The sequence below is a fragment of the Rhodotorula graminis genome (genome assembly GCF_001329695.1).
Source record: "Rhodotorula graminis WP1 unplaced genomic scaffold RHOBAscaffold_1, whole genome shotgun sequence".
In the NCBI taxonomy this organism is placed as follows: Eukaryota; Fungi; Basidiomycota; class Microbotryomycetes; order Sporidiobolales; family Sporidiobolaceae; genus Rhodotorula; species Rhodotorula graminis.
Window position 1 is genome coordinate 2,208,427 of NW_017264928.1, and position 24,546 is coordinate 2,232,972.

Here is a 24,546-nt window from a genome sequence, read left to right on the forward strand (position 1 = left end):
CCACCACCCGCGCCGCTTCGCCACAGCGCCTCACCCACCTCGCTCGCCTGTCGCCGACGCGGACCGCGCTCCGCCTTCGACTCGCCGCATCGTCCACCGGCGCGAGCAGCCCAGCGCCATCCGACGACACGCAGACATGCCTGTACGCCCTCGACGGTCGCCAACCAGCGCGAGGGCCGGCTCGCCGCATCTCCCCTCACTCCTCGACCTCGCCGCCGTCCGCGCACCGTCCGCGCGTCCTCCCCTCGACCCGCCTGCCGCTGCGCGTCTCCCAGTGCATCGAGCTCGTCGAGCTCCCGCGTCGCACGAGATCGACGCTCAAGGATTGGCGCAGTCGTCCTGCCGCTCCTCGTGCTCGACGAGCGAGGCGAGCGTCTCGTTCGGCCAGCTCTGCTCTTGCTGTGGCTGCCGAGGAACAGTCGAGCCGTCAAATCTGTCGTGCCCTACTCGTGTGCTGCGCTGCGACCTTGCGCGAGCGGCCGTCGAGGACGAGGGCGGCTCTGAGCGCCGATCGTCGAGCGGGACCGTCGACGGCGGCGCTGCACGCGCAGAACGAGCGTGCTCTCGCTCTCACCGGCTGAGCTGCTCGGCTGCAGTAGCTTACACCGGCTGCGTAGCTGTTGCTGCCCGCTCGAGCAGAGGAGAGGAGCTCGCGCCGCTGCTCGGTCGGCGGCCGCAGCCTTTGTCCTCGAGGTGAGTTGGCGCGCCCGAGGCCGGCGATGCTGCCCGCTCCATGGCCGATCGAGACCAGGCTTCGCTGTCGGCGACGGGCACGCGCGGGCGTGCCTGCTCCCGAGGCGGACCTTGGGCTGCGCCGCCTCGTCGACTGACTTGGCTCGAGGCGGCGGGGACGACTGGGTCGTCCAGCTGGCTCTCGTTCCAGCCGATCTCGACCAGATCGTTCTCTACAGCTTCACAGTGGTTCGTCCTCTCTCGTACTCGCTCCTCGAGCAGTCGCCTGCTCCCTCTCCCCTCCCCTCGTCCACCTCGATCTTGCGCCTCGCGCCGACTCACCCCGCCTCCTGTAGGATCATGACGCCACGAGACGCACCGCAAGAGCACGATCGACGAGTTCGGCCACGCCTGCCGAGCATTCGTCCGCTCCTCGAGCTGCACGGCGCACTCGACCCTCGACCGCCTCGTCGTCCGCCTTCGACTACCTCGGCCGCCTTTCCTCCTCCCTTTTTCGCCCCACCAGCACGACCATCTTCACCGTCGTCGTACGAACACGTCGTCGGCAGCTTCGCCTCGTCGAGGCGACCGAACCTGCCAAGTCGAGAACGACCCGCAGCACCTCCTCTTGCTCCTCAGCTTCCTCTCTCCCCTCCCTTCTCCTCGACCTCAGTCCCCTCGCACGACCACACCCACACCTTTTTCTACAACGAGCGGCACCCACAACGGGCGGCCACGACCGCGCCGCAGCCGTTCGACCCGCCGCAGCGGTGGTTCTCGACGACGTTCCGCACGACGAGCGGCGCTCGGACCGCTCTCCCTGCGTTCCTCGAGCAGCGGCCGTCAACCGCGCCGTCAAGCCGACCAACGTCGGCCTCACCGCCTCGATCTCGGCCGCCGTCGGCGTCGTCGAGCAGCACCTTCCCCCTCCCTCTCTGCCTCCCTCCTCCCTCCCGCCCGCCCTCCCCAGCGCCCACCCTCTCCCCTCTCTCCCCTCTCGACTCGAGCTCGAACTCCTCCTCGCCGGGCCTCAAGCCGCACCGCTGCCCGACGTGCGCCAAGGCGTTCGCGAGGCGGTACGACCTGACTCGGCACGAGCGCCTGCACTCGGGCGAGCTGTGCGTCGTGTCGTTCCCCTCTTTCGGTCTCACGGCCTCTCGTGAGCAGAGGGGTTGAGACTGATCGATAGACCGGCCGTGCGCAGGCCGTTCGAGTGCGGCAAGTGCGGCAAGCGGTTCCCGAGGAGCGACGCGAGGAGGTGCGTCTTTGTCTCTTTGCCCTACATGCTCGCGGTGCGGCCCCCTCGACAGGGACGGCCAAGAGCTACAAGCGGGCGCCACACTGACGACGCTCCTTCGCAGGCGACATCTCCTCGGCGAGCGGTGCGAGCTCGAGAAGGAGGAGGAGGAGCGAGCGCGCCTCGAGCTCGTCTCTGCTCGCTCGCGATGGTCCGGGAGACGTCTGTAGCCGCACAGTGCAACTGCAACGAGATCGTGTCTCTCTCCTTGAGCGACGGGCGGGAGAGAAAGAGAAAGAGAAAGACAGAGCTGGCGATACAACAACACGACCCTCTCGGACACCTCGCGCCTGGCCCTCGCCCCTCGCGCCTCTCGCTCGACTCACGCTCGCGACAAACTAGACAAACTTGACGCCGTCGCCGTCCTCGCCGAGGCCCTTGAGGACCTGGGCCTGTCCGCGCTTGACGAGGAGGTCGAGCGCCTTGCGCAGGAGCGGGACGGGGAGGCGGTAGAACTCTGTGGCGGGATTCGAAGGAGCGAGTGTCGGTGAGGCGCTGGGAGAGAGAGGTACAGGGAGAGAGAGAGAGGACGCACCGGTCGTGTGGGCGAGGTCGCCGCCTTCGACGAGCTCGTAGAACGTCATGACGCTGTTGGTCTGGCCCGTCTCCTTGACCTGCGTGGCGGTGTTCGAGTCAGTCCTGTGACGAGCCCTCGAGATGGTCGATGGAGAGAGGGAGAGGGACGCACCCAGTCGTAGATGGCCGTGGCCCATTCGTCGGGCCGTTTCCAGTAGACCCACACGGCCGACTTTGGGGCAGCGGGTGGCTCGATCCAGGCGGCGTGGCCCTGTGCGACGAGGTCTTCGAGGACGAGCTTGAGGGTCGGGAGGGCGAGGTGGCGGGCGAGTTGCGGGTTGGAGAAGGGCTCGAGGTGGCACTGGTCGTGCGAGAGGTCGAGGCGGAAAGTGCGGGTGAAGCGGGCGTGGGCGAGAGTGAGGGTGCGCCAGGTTGTGAGCTGGTGGTGCCAGGTCTGCGGGTTGGGCTGGCGGGTAAAGAAGGGCGGGAAGTGGTACAGCGAGGGGAGGAGGAAGCCAGTGGTGGGGGAGACCGAGGGCGACAGCGACAGTCGCGGCTGCGGCTGCTGCTGCGTCGTGGGTGGTGGTGGTGGGAGCCGGGATGAGAGAGTGGCGGGCTGCATCTGTGCGTCGCTCGAGCTGGGTGCGACGTCGAGACCAGAGCCGACCAGTCGAGGACGAGCGAGGAGGAGGTTGGCTGCGTCCGCTGTCGCCCTCGACCTCTGCTGGGCTCAAGTGCACTGCTAGCTCGCTCGCACACCGTCTACCGACACCCCGAGCACCCGCACCGCCGTCCACCGCGCCGCCAATCAGCCGAACCCTCATCTCCGAACCTCGTCCCTCATCTCCAACCATGGCCACCGACCAGCCTCCCGCCGCACAGCAGCCTGCAGACCCCAAGGGCAAGGGCAAACAGTCCCCCAGGGCCACCGCCATGATCGTCATCGGCATGGCTGGCTCGGGCAAGAGTCCGTCCGCTCGTCCTCGTCCTCGACCGTGCTCTCGTTGTCGCCTCGCTCCCACAGCGAGGCGGCGAGGGCTGCGACCTGGCCGGCGCTCGAACTGACACAGCCTCGCACTCGCCCGCAGCCACCTTCATGCAGCGCGTCAACTCGTACCTTCACGAGCGAAACCAGCCGCCCTACGTCCTCAACTTGGACCCGGCCGTCATGCACCTCCCCTTTGACGCAAACATCGACATCCGCGACACGGTCGACTACCCCGAGGTCATGAAGCAGTGCGTCCCCCCTCCCCGCATCGTCGTGAGCACCGCCTCACTCACTCACTCCCGCTCGCTCGCAGGTACAACCTCGGCCCGAACGGCGGCATCATGACGGCCCTCAACCTGTTCACGACCAAGTTTGACCAGGTCCTGTCGCACGTCGAGAAGCGCGCCAACGACGTCGAGTGCGTCGACCTTTCTCTCCCTCTTCCTCGTCCTCCCCGGCCTCCCTCGCTCACTCTTGCCTTCTCGCCCGCCCGCCCGCCCGCCCGCCCGCCCGCAACAGCTACGTCCTCCTCGACACGCCGGGCCAGATCGAGATCTTTACGTGGTCAGCGTCGGGCTCGATCATCACGGACGCGCTCGCGAGCGCGCTCCCGACCGTCGTCGTCTACATAATCGACACGCCGAGGACGACGGCGCCCGCCACGTTCATGAGCAACATGCTCTACGCCTGCTCGTGCGTCCCACTCTCTCTATACCGCGTCCCTCACTCGCCCACCCGAGCACTGACGCCGGCCCCCTCGACCAGCATCCTGTACAAGACGCGCCTGCCGTTCCTCGTCGTGTTCAACAAGACGGACGTCCAGTCGCACCAGTTTGCGCTCGAGTGGATGCGCGACTTTGAGCAGTTCCAGGACGCGCTTCTCGAGCGCCGCCAGACGCACGGCGACGAGGACGGGCCCGCGTACCAGGACAGCTTGATGAACTCGATGAGCTTGGTGCTCGACGAGTTTTACAAGCACCTCAGGGTGCGTCGCGTCGCTCTCTCTCTCTCTCTTCGTCGTGCTTCGGCGACTCTCCCTCCCCTTCCTTCCCTCGGCGCACGGACCCCCGCCTCTCACCCTCTCTCTCGCGCACCTGCCTCCCTTCCTCTTGACGCACCCTCCCTGACGCACACCTCTCTCTCTCCGCAGGCCGTCGGCGTGTCGGCCATGACAGGCGAGGGCATGGACGAGCTGTTTGACGCGGTGCAGGAGGCGCGGCAGGAGTACGAGCGCGAGTACAAGCCCGAGCTCGAGAAGCTGTATGCCGAGAGGGTGCGTTCCTCTCTCTCTTCATCTGTCCTTGTCTCTCGTCGACTCGGACTCGACGATGCCGCCTCGGCGCCGCCGAGCGTCACTGACTCTCTTTTCCACCCTCCCCTGCCCTCTCCCGCGCTCTCGCCCGGCCTCGCTCCTGCAGGAGAAGAAGAAGGAGGCCGACAAGGCCGAGTCGATCTCGCGCATGATGCGCGACATGAAGGTGTCGCCCACGACGGGCCAGGCGGCCGTCCCACAGTCGGAGCTCGACAAGTACCTCGACCCGGCTGGCACGGGACAGGCGGGCGAGGTCGAGGACGGGGAGGACAGCGACGACGACGACGACGCCGAGGTGATTGACCGCAGCTCGAGGACGGACTACTATGCGCTGCCGGACAAGAGGCGCAGGGGGACTGGGCCGGGAGGAGCGGTCGAGGGGCCGGACGGCAGCTTGTGGCCTGCTCCCTAGAGCTCTTCTCTCTCTCGTGCAACGTCGAGACGCATGTTGTACTGCTTGTCATGTTGCTCGATGCGGTCTATGAGAGAGAGAGAGAGAGAGAATCTACGACAGGAGGGCGAGCATCTCGTCGACCGAAGTGACCTTCTCACGCAGCTTGCCGAGCGCCTGGCCCCGCTCGCGCTCGACCCGGTCAATCACCTCCCAGTCCTCCCAGCTGACGACCCTCCTGCCGCCGCTGTTGTCCTCGATCGTGCGCGCATCGAGCGCCGGCCGCCGCTCCTCGACCGCCCCGCCGCCGCCAACCGCCGCTCGGGCCTCGACGAGGTCGTTCGCGACGACGTCTGCGGCCGCAAACGCGTCAAACATGGTTGTCGCGACGACGCCCGTCGGGCCCCTCGCGAGCCACCCGCTCGTGTACAGGCCCTTGACGCGCCGCTCGCCGCCCTCTCCATTGCCCTCGACGACCCTGCCCTGCCCGTCGTTGCGCACGATACCGCGCCGCTCGTTGAACGGGAGGCCGGGCAGGCCGATCGAGCGGTACCCGACCGACTTGAACACGAGCGACGTCGGTGCGACGCTCGTCGTCGAGGTGGCGCGTGCAGACGCATGCGACGGGTCCGAGCCACCGACGAGCTCGTTGTGCGCGTACCGGACGGCGCCGACGCCCTGCGGGTGCGTGATGCCCTCGAGCGCGCCCGGAGCGTGCGTCGCGGCGCCGTCGCTCGCCGGGAGGAGCTCGAGCGGGCTGCGCAGGAAGCGCAAGCTCCACGAGCGCGCGGCGTCGGCGGGGCGCGCTCTGCTCCCCGCGCGCAGGAGCCCGAGCGCGCGCTTCTTGGCGCGTGCGCCGTCCATGTGCGGGTGCGCGTCGACCTGGGCGGCGGCGGCGTCGAGGAGCGCGGCGTCGTCGGACGAGGTGGCGAGCGCGACATTGGGCAGGTTGAGCATCTCGCGCAGCTCCTTTGTCGTCGCGGCGAGCTGGAGCGGGCCGCGGCGGCCGACAATGTCGACGTGGCGGATGCGGCTCTGGGCGAGGGCGGCGAGGACGGGCTCGGGCACGTCGAACGGCTTGAGGGCGTCGGGCCCCTTGACGAGGATGCGCGCGACGTCGAGCGCGACGTTGCCCTGGCCGATGACGGTCGCGTGCTCGAGCTTGGACAAGTCGAGCGAAGGGGGCGCGAGGAGGCCCGAGTGGTACGGGTGGCCGTTGTACCACGAGACGAAAGTGCGCGCCGAGACGACGTTGAGGAGCGTGTCCTCGCCCGGGATGCCGAGGGGCCGGTCGAGCGATGCGCCGTACGTGAGGAGGACGGCGTCGTAGTGGTCTCGCAGGGTGTCGAGCGAGACGGACGCGGCGAGCGACGACGGGTGCGGGTTCGGGACAGAGGTGGGCGCCGACGACGACGACGACGAGGTCGAGCCGCACACCTGGACGTTGCCGAAGAAGCGGAACCGCGGGTCTCGCGCCGTCTCCTCGAACTTGTGCTCGCAGTTCTGCGGATGTCGAGCGGGTTAGCTGGCTTGATCGCGACCAGGAGAGGAGGGAGAGGGGGGCGGACCTTGACCTCGGGGTGATCTGGCGCGACGCCAAAGCGGGCGAGGCCAAAGGGGACGGGCAGGAGCTCGAACAGGTCGACGGTCGTGTGGTCGGACCCGTCGAGGCTGAGCAGGCGCGACGCAGCGTAGAAGCCGGCTGGCCCTCCTCCGACGACGCCGATGCGCAGCTTGTGGCCGGCGAGGCTCGCGGCGGTGCGGCGTGCGGGCCACGGGCGGGCTGGCGCAGATGCGCGCAGGGCGGGGCGAGCTGCAGCTCGTATGGGCGCGCGCTGCATGGTGGAGGAACAACGAGCGAGCGAGGCGGTGCACTCCGAGTCGGCCGCGGCGGCCACCTTCTCTCTGCGTCGACCAGCTGTGGCCCTCTGCTCCTGCTGCAGCAGTGCAGGCTGTGGGTGAGCGCAGTGGCTGCTGCTCGTCTCTCCCTCGAGCCGCTCCTCGCCGTCTGCCGGCATTCGGCGTCCTCTCAGCTCTCCTGTCCGCGCACGGTGGCGGACTTTCCGGTCCGCCCACCTCCTGTGCGACGAGCACTGTGCTCGGGCCAGCTTTTCTTCCCCTGCTCCGCTCCCCAGTCCCTCGAGCCATGGCTGCCGCTGCGCCGTACGACCCGCCGCCGCGCTCTCGCTCAGCCTCGCGCCGCTCGTCCACCCCGAGCATCTTCGACCGCGTCCGCGAGGGCCTCGTCACGGCCGAGCACATTGCCGACGAGGCGGGCCAGGTCGCAGCGTCGGTCGGCAAGGCGGCGAGGACGGCCCAAGCGGTCGAGGACGACCTCGAGCGCGCGTACGGCGGCGATGGGCGGCGGGGCAGAGCGAGCGGGACGAGGGCGACGTCGACGCCGAGCGCTCGCAGGACGTACGAGGGCGAGACGACTGAGGGCGAGTCGGAGAGCGAGGCGAGGACAGGCTTGATTCCTTCAAACGTCGACAAGGTGCGCCCTCTCGCCCTCACTTCCTCCATCTCGAGCGGTCCACTAACCGCTTCACGTTCAGCAGACGAGGCCGACGCCCAAGGTCGTGCCGTACCAGCCGGCGAGCTCGACGACGCGACAGCGCAAGAAGCCCGCCACGTCAAGCGCCGGCTCGGTCGCCGCCTTTTCGTCCACGGTGCGCTGCTCGTCCTCTTCCAGCTCTCCTCTCGGACCTTGAATTGACTCGTCAGGTTCTGTGCAGGTCGAGGCGACGCAAGAAGCCGTCGACGACCTCGCCGACGACCTCGAGCTCATCGCCTCGCAGCGCCACAGGCTCACGGGCCTCGCCTACGAGCGCCACACCAAGTTCCACAAGCGGCGCCCGCTCGACCCGCCGCGCACCCGAGCCGTCGAGCTCGACGAGGCGGTCAAGCTCGCCGCGCTCGTCGCCAACGCCAAGCCCGACCTCGAGCGCGCGTACCGCGACGTGAGCGCGCTCCAGCCTCGCCTCGCCGCACTCGTCGGCGCCCCCGCCTTGTCGTCTTCGTCTTCGTCATCGTCTCGTGCCCTGAAGCGCGCCCGCAAGGCGTACGACACGCTCACGCGCACGTTCGCGGCCGTGCTCGACTTTGTCGAGGACCGCGTCAAGGAGGAGGTCCGGGCGCGCGAGGACGGGCAGGCCGAGCAGGCGTTGCTCGGCCGCATGAAGGACGACCATCCCGAGTGGGAACGGGCCAAGCTCGTCGCGCAGCTGCAGCGGGCCAAGAAGGCGGCGGGCGAGACGACGCTCGCAAAGGTCGACGTGCGTCCCCTTCTTCCTCTCTCTTTCTCTCGGTCTCGAGCCTTCCCTCACCCTCCTCTTGTCCGCTCGCAGCATTCTCGCGACCCGTACACCGCCCGTTGGCTCCTCCAGCAACCCTTTACCGGGCTCGACGACGTTCTCCAAGCGATCGACCTCGCCGAGAACGGCATCACCAAGCGCGACGACGAGAAGACGGGCTCGTGGGCGCTCGGGTCGCTCCTCTCGAGGACTTTTGTGCGTCCCTTGATCTCTCTCTTTCCTCCGTGGTCCCCGCCGAGAAGCACCCTGACGCCTCGAGCCTGCCCGCAGTCGCCGACGCGCACGGGCCGCTCATCGTCCAGCTCGCGCAAGTCGTCGCGCGCCCGCAAGCGCTCGCGCGACGAGCTCGAGGTCGGCAAGACGCACCGCTACCGCTCGGAGGACAAGCCCCGAGCGTCTGCCGGCGGCGACTCGAGCGACGAGAAGGACCTGCTCTCGGGTGCGCCGACCCCGACGCCCAAGGGCGGCGGCGACGACGACGACAGCGACGACAGCTTTGACGCGTCGAACCTGCCTGAGCGGGTCCCGACGGACGACACGTCGGGTTACGTCGAGTCGAGGGAAGAGCTCATCGAGGACGCAAAGGCGCAGCGCAGGACCGAGCAGTGCGTCGAAATCTCTCTCTCTCTCTTTCTCTCTTTCTCGCCTTCTTTGCGCATGGACTGACTCTCGATCGACTCGTCGCAGCTTCTACACGCCCCTCGTCATCGTCTACTGGTGCGTCCTCGCTCCCCTTTTCCGCTCCGCCTCTTCGCCTCGCCGCGACACTGACGCTCCCTCGCCCGCCATTCCTCGTGCCGCCCCTCGCCTCGCAGGATCTGCATTGCCCTCCTGTACATCTACTACCTCGTCGCCCGCCTGCTCGGCTTTGACTCGCCGCTCGGCAACGTCGACCTCGGCTCGACCTTTGGCAACTCGGCGTGGAACGACACGCGCGACGGGCTCGTCCTCACGAGCACGACGGCCGCCGTCGTCGTCGAGTCGACGAGCAGCAGCGAGACGGGCCCGAGGGACCTGACGGGTGTGCCGAGCGCGACGGGCCTGAGCGAGGTGCTCGACCGTGCGAGCAGCCTCGAGGCGCTGCTGTCGAGCATGAGCGGGACGGCGACGGCGAGCGCGAGCGCGAGTGCGAGGGAGGGGACGGTGACGGCGATGGCGACGATGGCGCACGGGCGGGCAGAGGGCGAGGACGAGGAGTGAGAGTCGACGACTTGAAGAGAGGTCGGGTCGGAGGAGAGCTGCAACGACGAGTTTGGCCTCGGCCGCAGCGTAGCATGTGAGAGTCTCGAGCGGCGGTAGCATAGAGGCCTGTGCGGCCGGGAGCAAGCTCGTCGTGCGACAGTGTGTCCGACGAGCCGAGTCGCAGCGAGCTGAGGGAGGGGCGGCAGGCGGCGTCCAGGGCAGCGTGGAGAACGTCTCCCTCGCTGGAGAGACTATCGTTGCAGCCGTGTAGACTGCACCCTCGCCCGCTCGAGCTGTCTTCAGGAGTCGAGGGTGCAGGAGAGCAAGAGAGGGAGATGAGTCGTGCGAGCCTCGCTCGTCCTCCCACACCCGCACGATGCTCAGGACAGCACGAGCACGGGCACGAGCAGCACTGCGGCGACCAGCACCGCCGTCGACGAGCCACCGCAGGCCGGCAAGCTCTTTCCCCGGCGCCTCTCCTCCTCCCCCGCCTCCCCCTCCTCCGCCTCGGGTCTACATCCAGCCTGCGACCATCTACCCGTTCATCCTCCTGTCCATCATCACCTCGCTCGCCCTCAACCTCGGCCACCAGCGCACCGCCCGCGACACCGAGGCCGCCCGGTACCGCGCCCAGCTCTCGGTCCTCGAGTCGCTCCTCGCGCGAGCGACCGCCACAGCCCGCCCGCTGTCTGAGCGCGACCAGGACGACATCGAGCGCGAGCTCGAGCTCGTCGGGCTCGGCAGGGGCAGGGACAAGGCTGTCGTCGGCGCCGAGACGAGCGTGCGCGAGGCGACGAGCTGGACAGAGGTCTTCTTCGGCAAGAAGGGCAAGGCGTACGAGCAGGTCAAGGACGACACCGACTGGGACAAGGGTCCGTCCCTCTTCTCACTGCCCGTCGCGTGACGAGATGAGCCCACTGACCCTTCGTCCTCCTCGCACCCGGTCCATCCTCCTTCCCCTCTCTCCCCGTCCCACCAACGCTTTACCTGCAGTCTTCCGCGAGGCCGACGAGGCCGAGAAGATCCGGCAGAGCGCGCCACCGCCGGCCGTCGTCCCTGCAGCTTCCTCTCCCGCCCTTTCGCCTGTCGCCGCCGTTTCTTCCCCCGCCCCTCTTCCTCCTTCCTCCTCACCCGCACAGCCTCCCACACCCGTGCCACAGCCTCCCCCTCCCGCAAAGCCAACCTCGAAGGCTGTCTACCTGTAGCCCTGTCGTGCAACCCGCAGCATCTTCCGGCTCCTCGCGCTCGTGCCCCTCGAGAGAGAAAGGACCGCTCGCTCCTCGCTCGTGCTCAGTCTGGACACCGTCCGCAGAAGAGAGCTCGCGAGATACATCGAGCACTAGGCTGTACAACAACTGCGCGCGCCGTCCCTCGCACCGAGCTGCTCACGCACGCACCTCGTCCCTCGCGGCGAATGGCGAGCCGGCCTCGAGCCACGCCGGCAGCTCGCCTCCTCCTCCTCCTCCACTCGCCCCTGCCGCCCCTCCTCCACCCACAATCGCGCCGTCGAGCGGGTCAAAGCCCGTCTCGAGAAAGGCGCTCATGAACGACGCCGGCAGCGGCGACAAGTCGTCGAGGCTGAGCCCGAGCCCGCCCGTGCCGGCCGCGCCGCACGCCGCATCGGCCGAGGGCGCCGGTGCAAAGAAGATGTCGCCCGCAGGTGGACGACGAGCGCCGGTCCCGGGCGAAGCGGACGACGCCGGCGACGAGGACGAGCCTGGCGCAAAGACGAGGCCCGACGCCTCGAGCGAGGGGTGCGCGCCGGCGAGGAGGGGAGACGCGAGGAGCTTGGCGAGCGACGTGGCGCTCGTCTGCTGGGCGTGTGCGTCGTGAACAGGCGTGGGCGCGGCGTCGCTGTCGACGCGGCGGCGCTTGGTCGAGGTGCGAGGCGAGGTCGGCAAAGCGGGCAGCTTGGCCTCCTCGGCGAGGAGGTTCTCGATGAGGGCGGCGCCGCGAGTGGCGATGGCCGAGAAGGACGTCATGCCGCGCAGGGTCGACAGGGCTGCGACGACCTCGTCGCGCTCGGCGGCGAGGGTCGAGGCAGGCGAGGCCTGCTGGAAGAGGTCGAGGCAGACGACCGAGGCGGCGGCACTGATGCTGCAACGGACGACGAGGTCAGTCTCGGTGAGGGTGACACTCGGAGACAGAGAGCGAGGACGTACTGGTACTGCTCGAGGCGGCCGAGAGCGAGAAAGAGAAGGGTCCGTGCGGACGTGGGGTCGACGTTGGCCAAGGGCGAGAGAGGGGCGAGGGCATGGGTCAGTCTTCTCGATTGAGAGAGACGGAAAGAGAGTAGGGAAGACGAGGACGCACAGGCACGGTCCACATCCTCGAGTCGCCGATCCTCGCCGCCTCGCGCAGGATCGTCCTGCTCGCGTCGAGCGCCCGCTTGCGCGACGGCTCGTACCGCCGAAAGAAGGCACGATGAAGCGTGAGGACCTTGTGCGCCGAGCTGATGATGAAGGTCGTGCGCATCCAGGCGGCGTTGGGCGGCAGGCGGTCCGAGTGCGCCGAGTCGGACGTGAAGAAGGCGGGCACGCCGTCGAGAAGCTGCAGGACGTGACCGAGTCAGGCTTGTTGTTGCTCGGTCGAGTGAGGAGGACGATCGGGACGCACCTGCTGCAGCTGAGCGTCGAGCTCGAGGATGTGCTCGTACGACGGGTTCGGGTTCTCGTCGACGTGCTGGAACACCTGCTGGAGGATGCGGGCGACCTGGATCCACACGAGGAGGCGAGAGACGACCGTGTACTCGGTAGGCGGACGATTGATCAGGATGCCCGTCATGAGGTCCCTGCGAGCGACGGCAGAAGCGAGGTCAGGTCGCGCTCGAGGAGAGAAAAGGGCGGGTCCAGGGACGCACTCGTCATGCGCGTTCGAAGGCAGCGGCGTCGTGACCTGAGTAGGCTGAACGGCCGTCGTTCTGCGATACGGGATCTGCGAGAGGAGGGCCAAGGTGGTCAGTCTTGCTCGTCGACCTTCTCAACTGCCGCGCAGAGGGAAAAGGGACGGACCGAGAACCAGTCTTGGCTCGTCAGAGCCCAGAAGACCCTCTTGCGAGTCTCGTACGCGATCAGGCTCTTGGCGCGAGCCTCGAGCGACTGGCCCTCGACCGATGCGAGCCACAGCTCCTCGGACGGCAGGCGGTGCAGGCCGAGGTCCTGGGCGAGGCAGATACCGCTGCGGGTGCACGAGGCGTCAGTGACTCGACGAGACGAGGAGGCTCTAGGGGAAAGAAGGGAGAGGGGGGACGCACGTCGAGAGAAGCATCGGGAACAGGTTGCTCTGCGGGACGTCCTGGCAGCCGACGACGAGGATTGTGATGGCCTGGACGGCGTGCAGCTGGTGGTTCTCGAGGAAGTGGGACCGGTACAGGCAAGCGAGGGCGGCGTCGAGGTGCGTCTTGGTGAGCGTGCGCATGTCGTCTGCGTCGTGCACGGTCCGCCAGGTCAGACTCTCGCCCGCCGTGCAGCCTCGAGATGACGATGAGGACGCGAGGACGCACCGTCGTTGAGCCCGAACGGGCCGAGCTGCTTGAGCTGCTCCCTCGTCATGTGCTTGACCCCGCACGCAAGCTGGGCGAACAGGAGCGCGAGCCACGCCGGGCTCGCCGTCTCGAACCTCGTCTCGTCCGGATGCGACATGAACTCGGCGAGCTCGGCGCGGAAACTCGGCGCGTGGATGCAGGCGTGGTGCCACCCGGTCGACTCGAGGGCGTGCTCGATGATGAGGTGCGTGTCGGCGGGAGGCGGGAGGACGCGCGCGAGCGAGGCGGACGTCGGGAACTGGGCCGACGGGTGCTGAGGGAGCGAGGCCGGGTCGAACACCGACGACAGGTGTACTGGATGGTGCGGCGAGATCTGCAGAGCGTGAGAGTGGGTCCGTGAGCGGACCGGTCGACCTTCTCAAGTTGAGAGTTCGGGAGGAAAGGGAGGCGAGGCGCACCTGGGCGTTCTGAGCTGACGACTGAGGGCCAGTGAGCGCCCTATTGCGACCGAGAGCCTGCAGGACGGGGCAAGATGAGTCAGTAACCCGGGTGCAGCGACCGAGAGAGGAGAACAAAGCCGGCGCACCATGAACTCGAGGCTCAAACTCGCGGCGACCTCCTCCTCGCGCAGCTCGTCGCTCCTCTCCCGCCCTTCCTCGTCCCGCTCATCCATCTCGGCACCCGCTCCCGCCTCCTCCTCGCCCCGCGCCGCCTGCCCCGCCTGCTCGAACGCCCCGAGCCCGAACTCGCTCGACGGCCCCGTCCCTCCCTCGAGCCCGCGCCCGCCCTCGAGCGGCGGCAGCGTGAACGCCGTCGTGTGCGAGCTCGACGCCGAGCGGTCGAGGCCGTACTCGGGCGGCATGGACCCAGAGCCGCCCGACGTGGACGGGCGCGAGACGCGTTGCGCGTCGTGCTGATGCGGGTACGGGTGCGGCGAGTGCGAGGGATGGAGGGGTGGCGGCATGAAGGGAGGGTAGGCGGTGGCGCTGCCCGAGGCGTAGGGCGTGAGGCCGCTCGACGAGACGAAGATGTCGCCGTGCGGATCGTGCAGGCGAGAAGGGAGAGGGAAAGGGGGCTGCGCGCTGCCGTCAAACGTGAGGCCGACGGCGTTGCGCATGTGCGACGAGGCGTCGTCGTCCGGCTTGACGCCGTACGGGGCACGAGCGGCGCCGACGCCGCCTTGCAGCGCCGCGTTGACCTCGGCGCACCGACCCTCGTCCTGGGCGAGTCGACCGAACGCGGCGACGAGGAGGCTCTCGAGGCCGGTGAGGCGCGTGCGCAGGCCGTCGATGGTCGAGTGGATGGCCTCGACCTCGGCAAAGGCGCTCATGGCGAGCGCGTCGACCGTCGCCGGCGTCGTGTGCGCGAGCCGAGGGTCGCCCGACGTGCCCGCCGGCGTGATAGGCGGCGTGCCCGGCGGTCCTGCGACGCCTAGAGGCGGTGGAAGAGGAGCGGCCGAGTACTGGAGGGGCGTACCGCCGGCGGCGGCGACTTGGCGCAGGCGGTCGGCGTCCTTGGGGCGGACGTGCGGGACGATGTGGCACAGGTGCGCCTTGTTGCGCTTGACGCAGTTGCCACAGCTGTACGAGGAGGAGGGTGAGCGACGGCCCATGAGCTCCAGCTCGTCTCGCGAGCCAAATAACTCGCACGACGAGCGAGGGGGACGAGGCGACTCACGGAACGCCCTTGTCGCACCTCGTCTTCTGCTCGAGGGACAAGGACAGACGAGACGTCGTCGTTGCGGGCGTCGTGGAATAGCGAGGCGCAGGGAAGAGGCGAGGAAGAGGGAGCGCGGCGGACGCGGAGGTTGCACATTTCGAGGCGGAGGAAAGTTGGCGTAAACGGGGAGGACGAGGGCGATAGGGAGAGGGGCAAGTGTCAGTACTGCGTCCATCTGGTCGAGAATGCGCCATGAGGCCGCACTGCGGCCCATCGCCAGCCCTCTGTCCCAGTACACCGGCGCCGACGAGACTCGCAAGAGGAACCAGCGGACGCACCCTCCTCGCGCACTCCGAGCACGAGCTGCTCGCCCTCTGCGAGATGCGTACAGTCGGCACGGTCGGCAGGCTCGCCATCAGGACGGTCCCAGGCGCCGTGGTCGTCGAGGATAGCTCGCCGAGGCCTGCTTATCGGGCGAGGTGGAGGAGGCGAGGCGGTCGGTCGCTGAGGGCGCTGTGAATCGGTGGGCGGGCGCTGGACGCGGGCGATGAGCCGGAATGTGCTGGCTGGACGAGGCGCACGCGCACGGCGAGGTCGGGGGAGCGTGCTGGAGCGAGAAAGCCAACCCGGCCGAGCGAGCGAGCGGCCACGACGCAAGTTCCCATTCGGCTTTTCTCTCTCTCTCTTTTGTGGAAGGAAAGCAACGAGCTCTATGTGCGACTGCAAGAGAGGGCAAGAGACGAGGAAGGACGAGAGGCTCGGGGGTACTGACTAGAGAGGGAGGGCGAGGGAGAGACGACCGGAGAGACGAGGCTACCCAAGAGAGAGAGAGAGAGAGTGACGAGAGAGAGAGCCTGCTGAAGAGAGGGGAACAAAAGAGAGAGAGAGAGAGAACGTCCTTTTGAGAGCGACTAGCGCGAGGAAAGGGAGGGAGACGAGTTGGGCGACGATGACGACGCTCACTTCTTGGCGTTGAGCCAGTCCTTGACCTGCGTGGGTGCGCTCTGGGTCAGTACGAGACGTAGGAAGGGAGAGGGCAAAAGAGGGGGACGCACGATGTCGGCGAATGAGACCATGCAGACCTGGAGGACGCGCGAGGAGTGTCAACACGTCTGCTCGAGACCATACCTCGCGCCTGCCTTGCGCACACGCAGGACAGACTAGAGGAAGAGAGAGCGACAGCGGACGCACCGTCTGCCAGATGCCGAGGCCGATGCGGGGCGTGACGCCGCGGTAGAGCCCCTTGATGCCGTTCTCGCGGTAAATGTAGGCGAGCGTGTTGGCGATCGTCGGCTTGGCCGGGCGCGCAGCGTCCGTCGGCGCCGCCTTGGCCATCGACTGCATCTGCGGGTCGCAAAAGGGGACCGAGAGGGGAGGGTCAGTCTGGGTGCGGTGCCATCGTTCGGCCAGCTGCTGTTCGTCCTCGTCCCAGCGAGGGCGAGCCGCAGCGGACGGGAGGGACGGCATAGACGCACCTCGACACGGACGACCTCGATCGGCTGGTTCCAGCACCCAAGCGCGCCGCCGAACGTCGACGCGGCGATGCGGTCGAGCGTGTCGAGCTTCTTGCCCTCGGGGATGCCGCGCGCGTTGCGGATCGACTGCTCGGCGAGGCGCGCAAAGCCCATGCTGCGTGGCGCGAGGCAGCGTGTGAGCGAGTGGACCCTGCGAGAGAAGGAGAGGGAGAGGGAAGGAGGAGACGCACCGAGAGCCCCAGTTGGTCATCTGGCGGAGCGCGACGGCGTTGACGCCCTTGTTGATGCCGCGGATGCCGTCCTTCTTCCACATGTCGCCAAAGAGCTTCCACCTGCGCGCGATACTCGGTGCTCGTCAGTGACCGCTCGCTCTGTCGCGACGAGAGGGAGAGAGGCACGACGCACGTCGACGGCGGGTTCTGCCCGTTGACGGCCATCTTGCTCCTCGTGATCTCGGCCGTCTTCATGCACGTGCAGAAGCCTGTGCGCGTGGATGGATCAGTTCGAGCTCGAGGCGAGCGCGACCCGGGCAGGGCTCGCGCGCTCGAGCGAGGGAGATGGAGAGGCTCGCGACGCACCGACGGTCGCGTACGCCTGGGCGACACCGCCACCCATGCCGCCGAGGAGGCCGGCCGTCGCGGGGCCAATGCCGGCCGTCATGGCGGCGCCCTCGATCTCGGCCGCCGCGAACAAGAGGACGGCGCCCTTGGTCGACGCCTCGATCCACGCCCACGGGATCAGGCCCTGGTAGACTGCGTGCGTGTGCGGGTCCTCGACAAGTCAGTGCTGCTCGACTGAAGAAAGGAGAGCAGGAGGGAGCGAGGGGACGCACAGCCGAGGACACCGCCGCGGCCCCAGACCTTGGACAGCGCCGTGCCCATCGTGTCGCCGCGCTGCGACGCCATCTGCGTCTTGACGACCTCGAGCGGCTGACCGAGGGTCGTGACCTGGAAAAGGAGACGTGGCGAAGGAGTGTCAGTGCGACTGTCCGACGAGGTGGGGAGCTGCGCGTCAATCCTCTGGCAGGCACGCCGCACGAGCTCCTGGAGAGCAGCCCAGGCAGGCGAGAGATACAGAGACGGCGCCTGCTCACCTCGAACATGTTCATGATGCCGCCGAGGGCGATGTTGGACCAGTTGATCTGGCGCTTCTGGCCGGGGACCACGGGAGCTGCGTCGATGGCCATCTTGGTGCTGGAGCCGCGTGTGCGGTGTCGGTGCGAGAGGGTGTGGAAAGGCGGGGAGCTGCAAAGCACAGGGCGCAGGGTCAGCGACGGGTCGAGCGAGGGCGCGCTCGTACGAGGTGGGCGGGAGGGGGGTGCGTCAAGCGCGACGGGGGCTTGGGGGGAGGCGCCAAGGGGGGCGCAGATGGTGCTAGAGAGGAACACTCACAGTGCTAGAGCTTCGAGGCGAGCAAAGGCGCGTCGAGGGAGGAGGGACGAGGCGTTGAGGAGATAGTGGGGTTGAGGACGTGGAGAGGTGCGGGCGGGTGAGGTCGACCGAGGGCTGGCGAGAGGGGTGCGAGGCGCTCGAGTGGCGGACTGTGAGCTGTCGTGAGGCTCGAACAGAGAGCTAGAGGTGGGAGGAAGAGGAGAGGAAGCTCTGCTCTCGAAACTTGGGGCAGGAGGAGCGTGAGCGTCGATCACAGCTCGCTCTCGACCGTGCGCTGGCTCGCTCAGCTCACTGTGTTGTAGCTGCAGTCGTACGTCGCCTCGTGCCCTCAAACGCGGCGCGCGAGAGCGAGAGAAATGACGAGACGGCGGCCAATCGCTCGCAGCGAGAAGCAGCTCTCGAGCCTCTCGACGCACGCCGTCGCACACCTGCCTGTGCGCCTCTCTCTCTCTCTGCTCTCCGACACGCTCTCGACGAGGAACCGGAGATGTTCGGCACGGTGTCTTTGCGCCGGGAACGACGGCGAGTCAAAAACGGGCGCAACGCTCGATTGCACTCGTGCTGCTGGATGCGTCTGCTGTGGTGTCCGGGTGATGTCGCGGCCTTGGCCTTGTCGAGCGCGTGCTCGTGTCGCTGCGGCGCTGCCGCACGGCGGATGGGCTGCGGGCGGAAGGAAGGTGAGCGGCGGGCCTCGAGACGTCGAGAGAGGCGGGACGCACCTGGATAGCCCGTCCTGACGATTCTTGTGGTCGCCTCGGTCGGCGAGGTCGTCCTGGCAGGCGGGCGTCTCGTTCACGCCTGCTTCTCGGGCAACTTCGAGCGCAGCCAGTCACGCAAGTCAACGGCGCCGCCTGCGACGCCGCCGAGCGCGAGGCCGAGTGCGAGCCTGCGCGCGACGGTGTGTCGAGAGAGGCGGTCTGCGTCCGGCGGGCGGAAATGAGCGTGCCGAGCGCGACAGAGAGTGGCACGCAGAGAGAAAAGAGAGAGGTGGACGCACACCACCAGCTCGCGGTACCGGCCATGCCCACGCCGGCGACGCCGCCCGCGACCGCCTTGGTCCTCAACGCGTCGTCGCTCGCTGTCGGGTGAACGAGCTGGACGGCCGAGCGCAGGCCCGAGTCGACCGTCTCCTCGAGGGTGAGAAAGGCGCCGGTCCAGAGGGCGAGGCGACCGCCGGTGCGCAGGCCGCCCTTGATGCCGGCCCACAGGACGCGGTAGTTCTTGGTCTTCTGGTAGAAGTACCAGCTGCGGCGAGTGAGAGGGCAGAGGTCAGTCAACGGGGAGGGAGGGGGAGGGGGAGCGAGGAGGAGAGAACCGCTGTCGCGGCGGCGGGAAGACTCACCCCTGGACGGTGGTGGGCAGACGGTGGGCGTTCTCTGCGAGGAACTGCTTGGCGGCGAGCTTGGAGGACGAGACGAGGCCCGAGGTGAAGCCGAACAAGAAGGCGGAGGTGGGCGCGAGGACGACGAGGGAGGGCGCAGGGCCGAGTGGTGGCGGCTGTGGAGTAGCCTGGGCCATGTTGGAGTACAGCAAGCACTCGTACAGGCCTGCTTGGCGCAGTGGACGATGAGCGACGAGCCCGGGTTCGCTCCATCTCGTCGCTCGAGGAAACCCTTTCCCCTCTCGACCCTTCCCACCTCGACCGCGCCGCTCAAGGTCGCACCAGGCTAGCCGACAGCTCATCGCACTTGGACAGCTCTCGCCTGAGCCGCTCGCGCAAGCCCCGCAGCTCGTGGTCGTCCGCGTGCCGTCACCTCGAGGTGGAGACAGAGGTGCGTCCCTTCTCCGACGATCGACAGCTCCAGGCGCCGCATGCTCACCTCGAACCTGTGCGCAGTTCCTCGTTCGACCGCAGCGACATGCCTCGCCCTGCCCCAGCAGCGCTGCGACGAGCTTCATCCGCCGTCGCCTCGAGCGCCGCCGCGCCTTGCACCTGCCGACCTCCACCCAGGCCAGCAGCAGCTCCGACAGCACCGCCATCAAGCCCGTCGTCGTCAGCACCTTACTCGACCGCGGCAACCACCTCGACCGCGACCCTGTCGGGCGCCGCCGTTCCGCCCGTCCTCGACTTCCTCGCACCGGGCTTTGGCTTCTTCTCGCGCGCCCTCCCGCCAGTCTTGTCATCAAGCGCGCCCCCACCATCTCGAGCGCCAACCGCTGCGCCCGGCACCTCCCGCGCCGAGTCGCACCGTCCTGCGCCGCCCCATCACCGCCACTCGTTCGCGCGCCCCGCCGCCGCCGCCGCCCTCGCCTCAGCCGCACGCGTTCGACGTGCGCTCGTGGCGCCCACTGTCGACCTCGGTCTCGGCGGCGACGGGCACGCCCGGCGCACCTTTGCGCAGGAGCGCGATCCCGCTGCCCGCCGCGTGCGTGTGCGGCAGGGTGCGCCAGAGCTGCTTGCGGTGCAGGGGCAAGTCGACGAGCGCGGTGAGGCGCTCGAGGGCGGACGAGGGGCCGTCGGTGCTGCTGAACCGGGTGGAGGACGAGGAGCTGGTGGCGGTTCCGCGCGAGGGCAAGGGCAAGGAGGTCGAGCGGGAACCGCGCCAAGCACGGGGCTCGAGCGAGGGCAGGAGCGGGTCGGGAGGACTTGCCGGCAAGGAGGACCCGACGACAAGTACGTCTCTGCTCCTGTCACGGGTGCCCGGGCGATGCACTGACCTTGTTCCACGTCCTGCAGCGACATCGCCCAGCCCGCCCGTTACGCCTTCCTCCCGCCTGCGTTCCCTCCTCGCCCAACACGCCCCGCCTACCCTCCCACACGTGCGCGGCACCGGCATCATCCGCGCTCGCCCTTCCTCCCGCACCCGCCGCAAGTCGACCTCGCCGCGCACCCCTCCTTCCTCGCCACACACCCTCACCGTCGCCCAGGCGCGCGCAGCGCTCGACGCGCTCACCGCCGCCGCCCAGGACGGCGACTTCTACCATGCCCTGTCGACGAGGGAGCAGCTCGACCTCGTGCGCGCCCTGTCGACGGTCGCACGGGCCGTCCAGCCCTTCCCGTCACCCGACCCGCTCGCGCCTCGATCCGCGCCGGCCGACGCACGCCGCACCGCCCTGCGCCACCGCGCCTCGGGCGCCATGCTCGACCTCTTGCGCCGCTCGCGCCACAGCCTGACGGCGTTCGCGTCGCTCGGCACGTCGCCGTACTCGAGCCTGCGGCAGAGCGCCGCGCTCCTCCTCCTCGACGCCTTTACGCTCGCCGATGCGCTGGGCGCTGTCGGGCACGCCCTCCTCGGCGACGGCGACGGCGACGGCACGGTCGAGGCGCGCGAGCTCGCCGAGGCGCTCGAGACGCTCTTTCGGCCGCCGCCGTTCGACGCGGTGGCGGGCGGCGCGGCCGTCGCAGACGGCGAGGCGAGCTCGGGCGAGAGGCGCAACAGGGCGAGGGACGTGGCGATGCGGCTCGAGAACCAGCGCACGGCGTTCGCGCTCCTCCTCCAGCTGTGGCGCACGCCGGCGTCGCTCTCGTCGTACGCCGCCGAGCAGGCCTTGCGGCTCGTCACGTCTTACGCCGTCCCGCCGCTCGACGCCCTCTTCGACGCGCACGTCGACGGCTCGAGCTCGTCGACCCGCGCCCAGGACGGCCTCAATGACGTCCTGCGCCGGTCGTACGGCTCGCTCCTCGCCGCCCTCGAGCCGTCGCCCGCGTCGTGGTTCGTCGACCGCATGGTCGTCGAGGGCGAGCCGCTCGCCGTCCAAGCCGAGCGCGCGGCCGCGCACCTCGTGCGGTTCCTCGCCAAGACGGGCCACCCGATCGCGGCCCTCGACGTCTACCGCGCACTCGAGCAAGCCCGAGCCGACGCCGTTGCAGTCGACGACGCCGAGACGCTGCGCACGCTCAGCGCGCTCGTCCTCGGGCTCACGCGCGAGCGCCTGTACGACGACGCCGCGCCGCTCGCCACGCAGCTCGAGCGCGTCGCCGGCGCCCTGCAGGTCGACGCCGACACGACGAGCGCGACCGAGAGCGCCTCGCTCGACGATGGCCCCGGCGAGTCCGCCGCCGCCAAGCTCGAGCTCGTCGCCTCGGCGTACCGCACGCTCGCCAAGCTCGCGTCGGACCAAGGGCGCAGCTCGACTCTCGAGCGCCTCCTCGGCCGCCTCGCGCGCCTCGGCATCAAGCCGTCGACGTCGCTCGAGCCGAGCGCGCGACGCCTGCGCGTCCAGCTCGTCCGGCAGGAGCTCGAAGAGGTCCGCGCCGCGTTCGCCTCGGCCGACGTGTCGCGTGCGAGCGACGGCGACCGGGCCCGGCTGTGGGCCCAGCTCATCGTCGCGCACGTGCGCGTCAACGACGTCGAGGGCGGCATCCGGGCGCTGCAGGACCTCGTCGGCGCCGGCCTGAGCGCGCCGCTGTCGGCCGTCAACTCGATCCTGCACGGCTATGCGCGGCGCGGCCACGCCAAGCAGGCGTACGACCTGTTCGGGCAGCTCGCCGGCGGCGCGTTCGAGACGCTCAAGCCCGATGCGACGAGCTGGAACGCGCTCGTGCTCGCGCACGCCGTCGCCCACGACCCGAGCGCGGCGGCGGCGGCCGTCTCCAGCATGAAGGCGGCCGGCGTCGCGCCGACCCGGCAGACGTGGACGACGCTCATGAACGCGTACGTCGAGGCCGGCATGTGGTCGGCCGCGTTCACCGTGTACCGGTACCTCGAGACCAACCCGGACCCGAGCCTGCGCCCCGACACGCCCGTCGCCAACGTCATGCTCAAAGCGTGTCTCGTCACGGGCACCTCGGCGCAGAAGGTCCTCGACCTGTTCACCCACCTCGTCATGAACGGCGTCCGCCCCGACATGGCGACCTACACGCTCGTCATGCAGGCCCTGTGCGCCTCGAGCATGATGGGCGCCGCCGAGGACCTGTACCGCTTCATCGACAGCGGCGACCACGTGCACGGCTTTGCGTCGCGCGGCGCCATCAAGCCCGACGTGGCCATCTTCTCGTCGCTCATCGCCGGGTACGCTCGGCGCGGCGACGGGCCCAAGGCGCGCGCCTGCCTCGCCGAGATGCGCGCTCGCGGCTTCCACCCGTCGTCCGTCACGGTCGCCATCATCGTCGGCGCGCGCCTCATGCGGTACGAGGACGACTTGAGCGGGACCCGCCTCAAGAAGGCGATCGAGCTCGCGACGACCCAGGCGCGCTCGTTCCTCGAGGACGCGACCGTCGACAGCGACGCGCCGTCGGTCGTCCGCAAGCAGCGCTCCGAGGCGCTCGAGCGGCGTCGCACGCGCCAGGCCGTCCGCGTCGACCGGCCCCTCGCGGCGGGCAGGGAGGCGCTCGCCGTCTTTGGGCCGCTCCTGCGCACGCTCGCCCGCACGGGCGAGGCCTCGGACGCGCTCCAGCTGTTCGAGGAGATCCTCGACCGCAGCGACGAGCTCGACCCGGACGCCGACCCGCCCATCGCCCTGTACACGACCCTCATGACGGCCTTTTGGCAGCGCGACCAGCCGCTCGGGCCGCTCCAGGCCGAGGCCGCAGCCCGCAACGTCAACCTCGTGTGGACCACCTTGTACGACTCGGTCGCACGGCGCTTTGTCCGCCTTCGCGCCGTCGATCCCGCCGCCGCGTCAAGCAGCGGCCACCGGCCGAGAGCGGCGGGGTCGATCCGGCGCAGGCGGCGTCGCTTGTGCCTCCCGTTCACATCCTCGTCGAGTCGGCGAGCCGAGCCGGCCTGCACATGCTCGTCGAGCCGACCTGGCGCCGCCTCGCCCGCGAGGGGTTCGCTTCGACGCGTCCAACTGGAACGCGCTCGCGCTCTACTTCATCCACGACATGCAGCTCGAGCGCGCCCTGTGGATCACCGAGCACGTCCTGTGCGAGCCGACGCCGCTCAAGGGCCTCGCGCGCACCGGCGACGCCGGCTCGGACGCGCCCGAGGACATCCAGGTCGCCGACTTTGAGCGCGAGCTCGGCGGCTTGCGCCGCGCCGACGCCGTCGGCCGCTCGCCCGCACGCTTGTGGATGGGCCGCATCAAGGCGCGCGAGTCGCGCCGGCCGCAGACGCAGGCGCAGCTCGTCGAGCACCTCCAGAGCCTCACGACGAGCCCGACCGCCCGTGACGGGACGCTCGGCGCCAAGCTCGGCAGCGCGCTCGCCGACGCGCACAAGAAGCAGAGCGCGGCGCTGTGGCACCCGTTCGGGCGCACGCTCGGCGAGCTCGAGGCGGCGCTCGACCTCCTGTCGGCCAAGGGCACCCTGCGCATCGAGCGCAAGTACGAGCGCCGCCTCGCCAGGGCCGACAGGGCTCCTCTCTCGCCCTCGATCGTCACTCCAGCTCCCGCCTCGAGCTCGACCTCGTCGGCGTCGACGGCCGAGGGCGAGGCCGAGCCGGGGACCGAGCGCGGCGAGGTGAGCACCCTCTCGCCGCAGGAGGCTGCCGAGGCGAGGCAGGACCTCCAGCGCCGTCACCCGAAGACGATGCGCGCCCTCGAGCTGTGGCGTACGCGGCGCGAGCGGCTCGCAGCCGAGCGCACGGCGCACGAGCAACGCGCCGGACGAGCTTTCTGAGCCGGTACGCACCCTCTCTCTCTCTCTCTCTCTCTCTCTCTCTCTCTCTCTCTCTCTCTCTTCCTCTTTCACCGGGTCCAAAGCCTGACCCTGCCTCTCGCCGTCCGTCACAGCCTCGCTTTCGGTCGATTGGCCACCGTCTCGTACATTTCGCCGTCTTCCTCTTTAGCGACGAGGTCGACTTTCTTCCCTTCCTCCCCCTCGTCGCACCCGCACTCGCACCCGCAGCCGCATGACTCGCCGAACCCGCACTCGCAACCTGCACCCCCGCATCTCTAGACCCTCCTAGATCTCGTTGTACCCCTCGTCGTGCGCCGTCTGCCGTTGCCCTGTTGTGCCCGCTCGCACCCCCTCTCGCACCTC

At 69.1% G+C, this 24,546-nt stretch overlaps 10 protein-coding genes across 10 annotated transcripts; 5 read left to right on the top strand and 5 right to left on the bottom strand.

Annotated features, from left to right (window-relative positions):
• Nucleotides 1-733: 733 nt before the first annotated feature.
• On the top strand, nt 734-2,176 carry RHOBADRAFT_51094 (uncharacterized protein; the record flags this gene model as incomplete). Its single annotated transcript, XM_018415651.1, has 5 exons — nt 734-782; nt 1,510-1,580; nt 1,708-1,790; nt 1,877-1,930; nt 2,034-2,176. The coding sequence occupies 5 exons, from the start codon at nt 734-736 to the stop codon at nt 2,137-2,139; spliced, it is 363 nt and encodes a 120-aa protein (XP_018274700.1). The 3' UTR covers nt 2,140-2,176.
• A 26-nt stretch (nt 2,177-2,202) lies between these two features.
• On the bottom strand, nt 2,203-3,138 carry RHOBADRAFT_33381 (uncharacterized protein). Its single transcript, XM_018413107.1, has 3 exons — nt 2,658-3,138; nt 2,505-2,583; nt 2,203-2,426 (listed from the first exon to the last, which is right to left on the bottom strand). The coding sequence occupies exons 1-3, from the start codon at nt 3,105-3,107 to the stop codon at nt 2,308-2,310; spliced, it is 648 nt and encodes a 215-aa protein (XP_018274701.1). The 5' UTR covers nt 3,108-3,138; the 3' UTR covers nt 2,203-2,307.
• A 199-nt stretch (nt 3,139-3,337) lies between these two features.
• On the top strand, nt 3,338-5,244 carry RHOBADRAFT_33384 (uncharacterized protein; the record flags this gene model as incomplete). Its single annotated transcript, XM_018413108.1, has 7 exons — nt 3,338-3,452; nt 3,574-3,721; nt 3,787-3,891; nt 3,993-4,166; nt 4,239-4,458; nt 4,624-4,746; nt 4,892-5,244. The coding sequence occupies 7 exons, from the start codon at nt 3,338-3,340 to the stop codon at nt 5,195-5,197; spliced, it is 1,191 nt and encodes a 396-aa protein (XP_018274702.1). The 3' UTR covers nt 5,198-5,244.
• RHOBADRAFT_33388 (uncharacterized protein) lies at nt 5,230-7,017 on the bottom strand (the record flags this gene model as incomplete). The annotated part of the gene is made up of 2 exons (XM_018413109.1): nt 5,230-6,679; nt 6,745-7,017. 2 exons carry the CDS (start codon nt 7,015-7,017, stop codon nt 5,291-5,293), a joined length of 1,662 nt encoding a protein of 553 aa, XP_018274703.1. The 3' UTR covers nt 5,230-5,290.
• An 85-nt stretch (nt 7,018-7,102) lies between these two features.
• On the top strand, nt 7,103-9,761 carry RHOBADRAFT_51098 (uncharacterized protein). Its single transcript, XM_018415652.1, has 7 exons — nt 7,103-7,670; nt 7,732-7,845; nt 7,912-8,451; nt 8,524-8,685; nt 8,761-9,095; nt 9,178-9,207; nt 9,306-9,761. Exons 1-7 carry the CDS (start codon nt 7,323-7,325, stop codon nt 9,688-9,690), a joined length of 1,914 nt encoding a protein of 637 aa, XP_018274704.1. The 5' UTR covers nt 7,103-7,322; the 3' UTR covers nt 9,691-9,761.
• A 287-nt stretch (nt 9,762-10,048) lies between these two features.
• Nucleotides 10,049-10,908, top strand: RHOBADRAFT_51099 (uncharacterized protein; the record flags this gene model as incomplete). Its single annotated transcript, XM_018415653.1, has 3 exons — nt 10,049-10,544; nt 10,666-10,757; nt 10,833-10,908. Coding segments are annotated over 3 exons (664 nt in total), but the record flags the coding sequence as incomplete, so codon positions are not given.
• Nucleotides 10,909-11,057: 149 nt separating this feature from the next.
• RHOBADRAFT_41201 (uncharacterized protein) lies at nt 11,058-14,971 on the bottom strand (the record flags this gene model as incomplete). The annotated part of the gene is made up of 12 exons (XM_018413832.1): nt 11,058-11,769; nt 11,835-11,842; nt 11,986-12,222; nt 12,289-12,463; nt 12,533-12,606; nt 12,684-12,849; nt 12,926-13,094; nt 13,175-13,529; nt 13,615-13,671; nt 13,743-14,736; nt 14,834-14,859; nt 14,957-14,971. 12 exons carry the CDS (start codon nt 14,969-14,971, stop codon nt 11,058-11,060), a joined length of 2,988 nt encoding a protein of 995 aa, XP_018274706.1.
• An 803-nt stretch (nt 14,972-15,774) lies between these two features.
• On the bottom strand, nt 15,775-17,476 carry RHOBADRAFT_31179 (uncharacterized protein; the record flags this gene model as incomplete). The annotated part of the gene is made up of 9 exons (XM_018412949.1): nt 15,775-15,804; nt 15,871-15,897; nt 16,007-16,159; nt 16,291-16,444; nt 16,521-16,622; nt 16,696-16,771; nt 16,869-17,042; nt 17,123-17,237; nt 17,384-17,476. 9 exons carry the CDS (start codon nt 17,474-17,476, stop codon nt 15,775-15,777), a joined length of 924 nt encoding a protein of 307 aa, XP_018274707.1.
• A 694-nt stretch (nt 17,477-18,170) lies between these two features.
• On the bottom strand, nt 18,171-19,199 carry RHOBADRAFT_51101 (uncharacterized protein; the record flags this gene model as incomplete). Its single annotated transcript, XM_018415654.1, has 4 exons — nt 18,171-18,341; nt 18,401-18,598; nt 18,679-18,926; nt 19,024-19,199. 3 exons carry the CDS (start codon nt 19,197-19,199, stop codon nt 18,474-18,476), a joined length of 549 nt encoding a protein of 182 aa, XP_018274708.1. The 3' UTR covers nt 18,171-18,341; nt 18,401-18,473.
• Nucleotides 19,200-19,540: 341 nt separating this feature from the next.
• On the top strand, nt 19,541-24,183 carry RHOBADRAFT_51102 (uncharacterized protein; the record flags this gene model as incomplete). The annotated part of the gene is made up of 4 exons (XM_018415655.1): nt 19,541-20,047; nt 20,193-20,295; nt 20,359-23,328; nt 23,393-24,183. The coding sequence occupies 4 exons, from the start codon at nt 19,541-19,543 to the stop codon at nt 24,181-24,183; spliced, it is 4,371 nt and encodes a 1,456-aa protein (XP_018274709.1).
• Nucleotides 24,184-24,546: the final 363 nt, after the last annotated feature.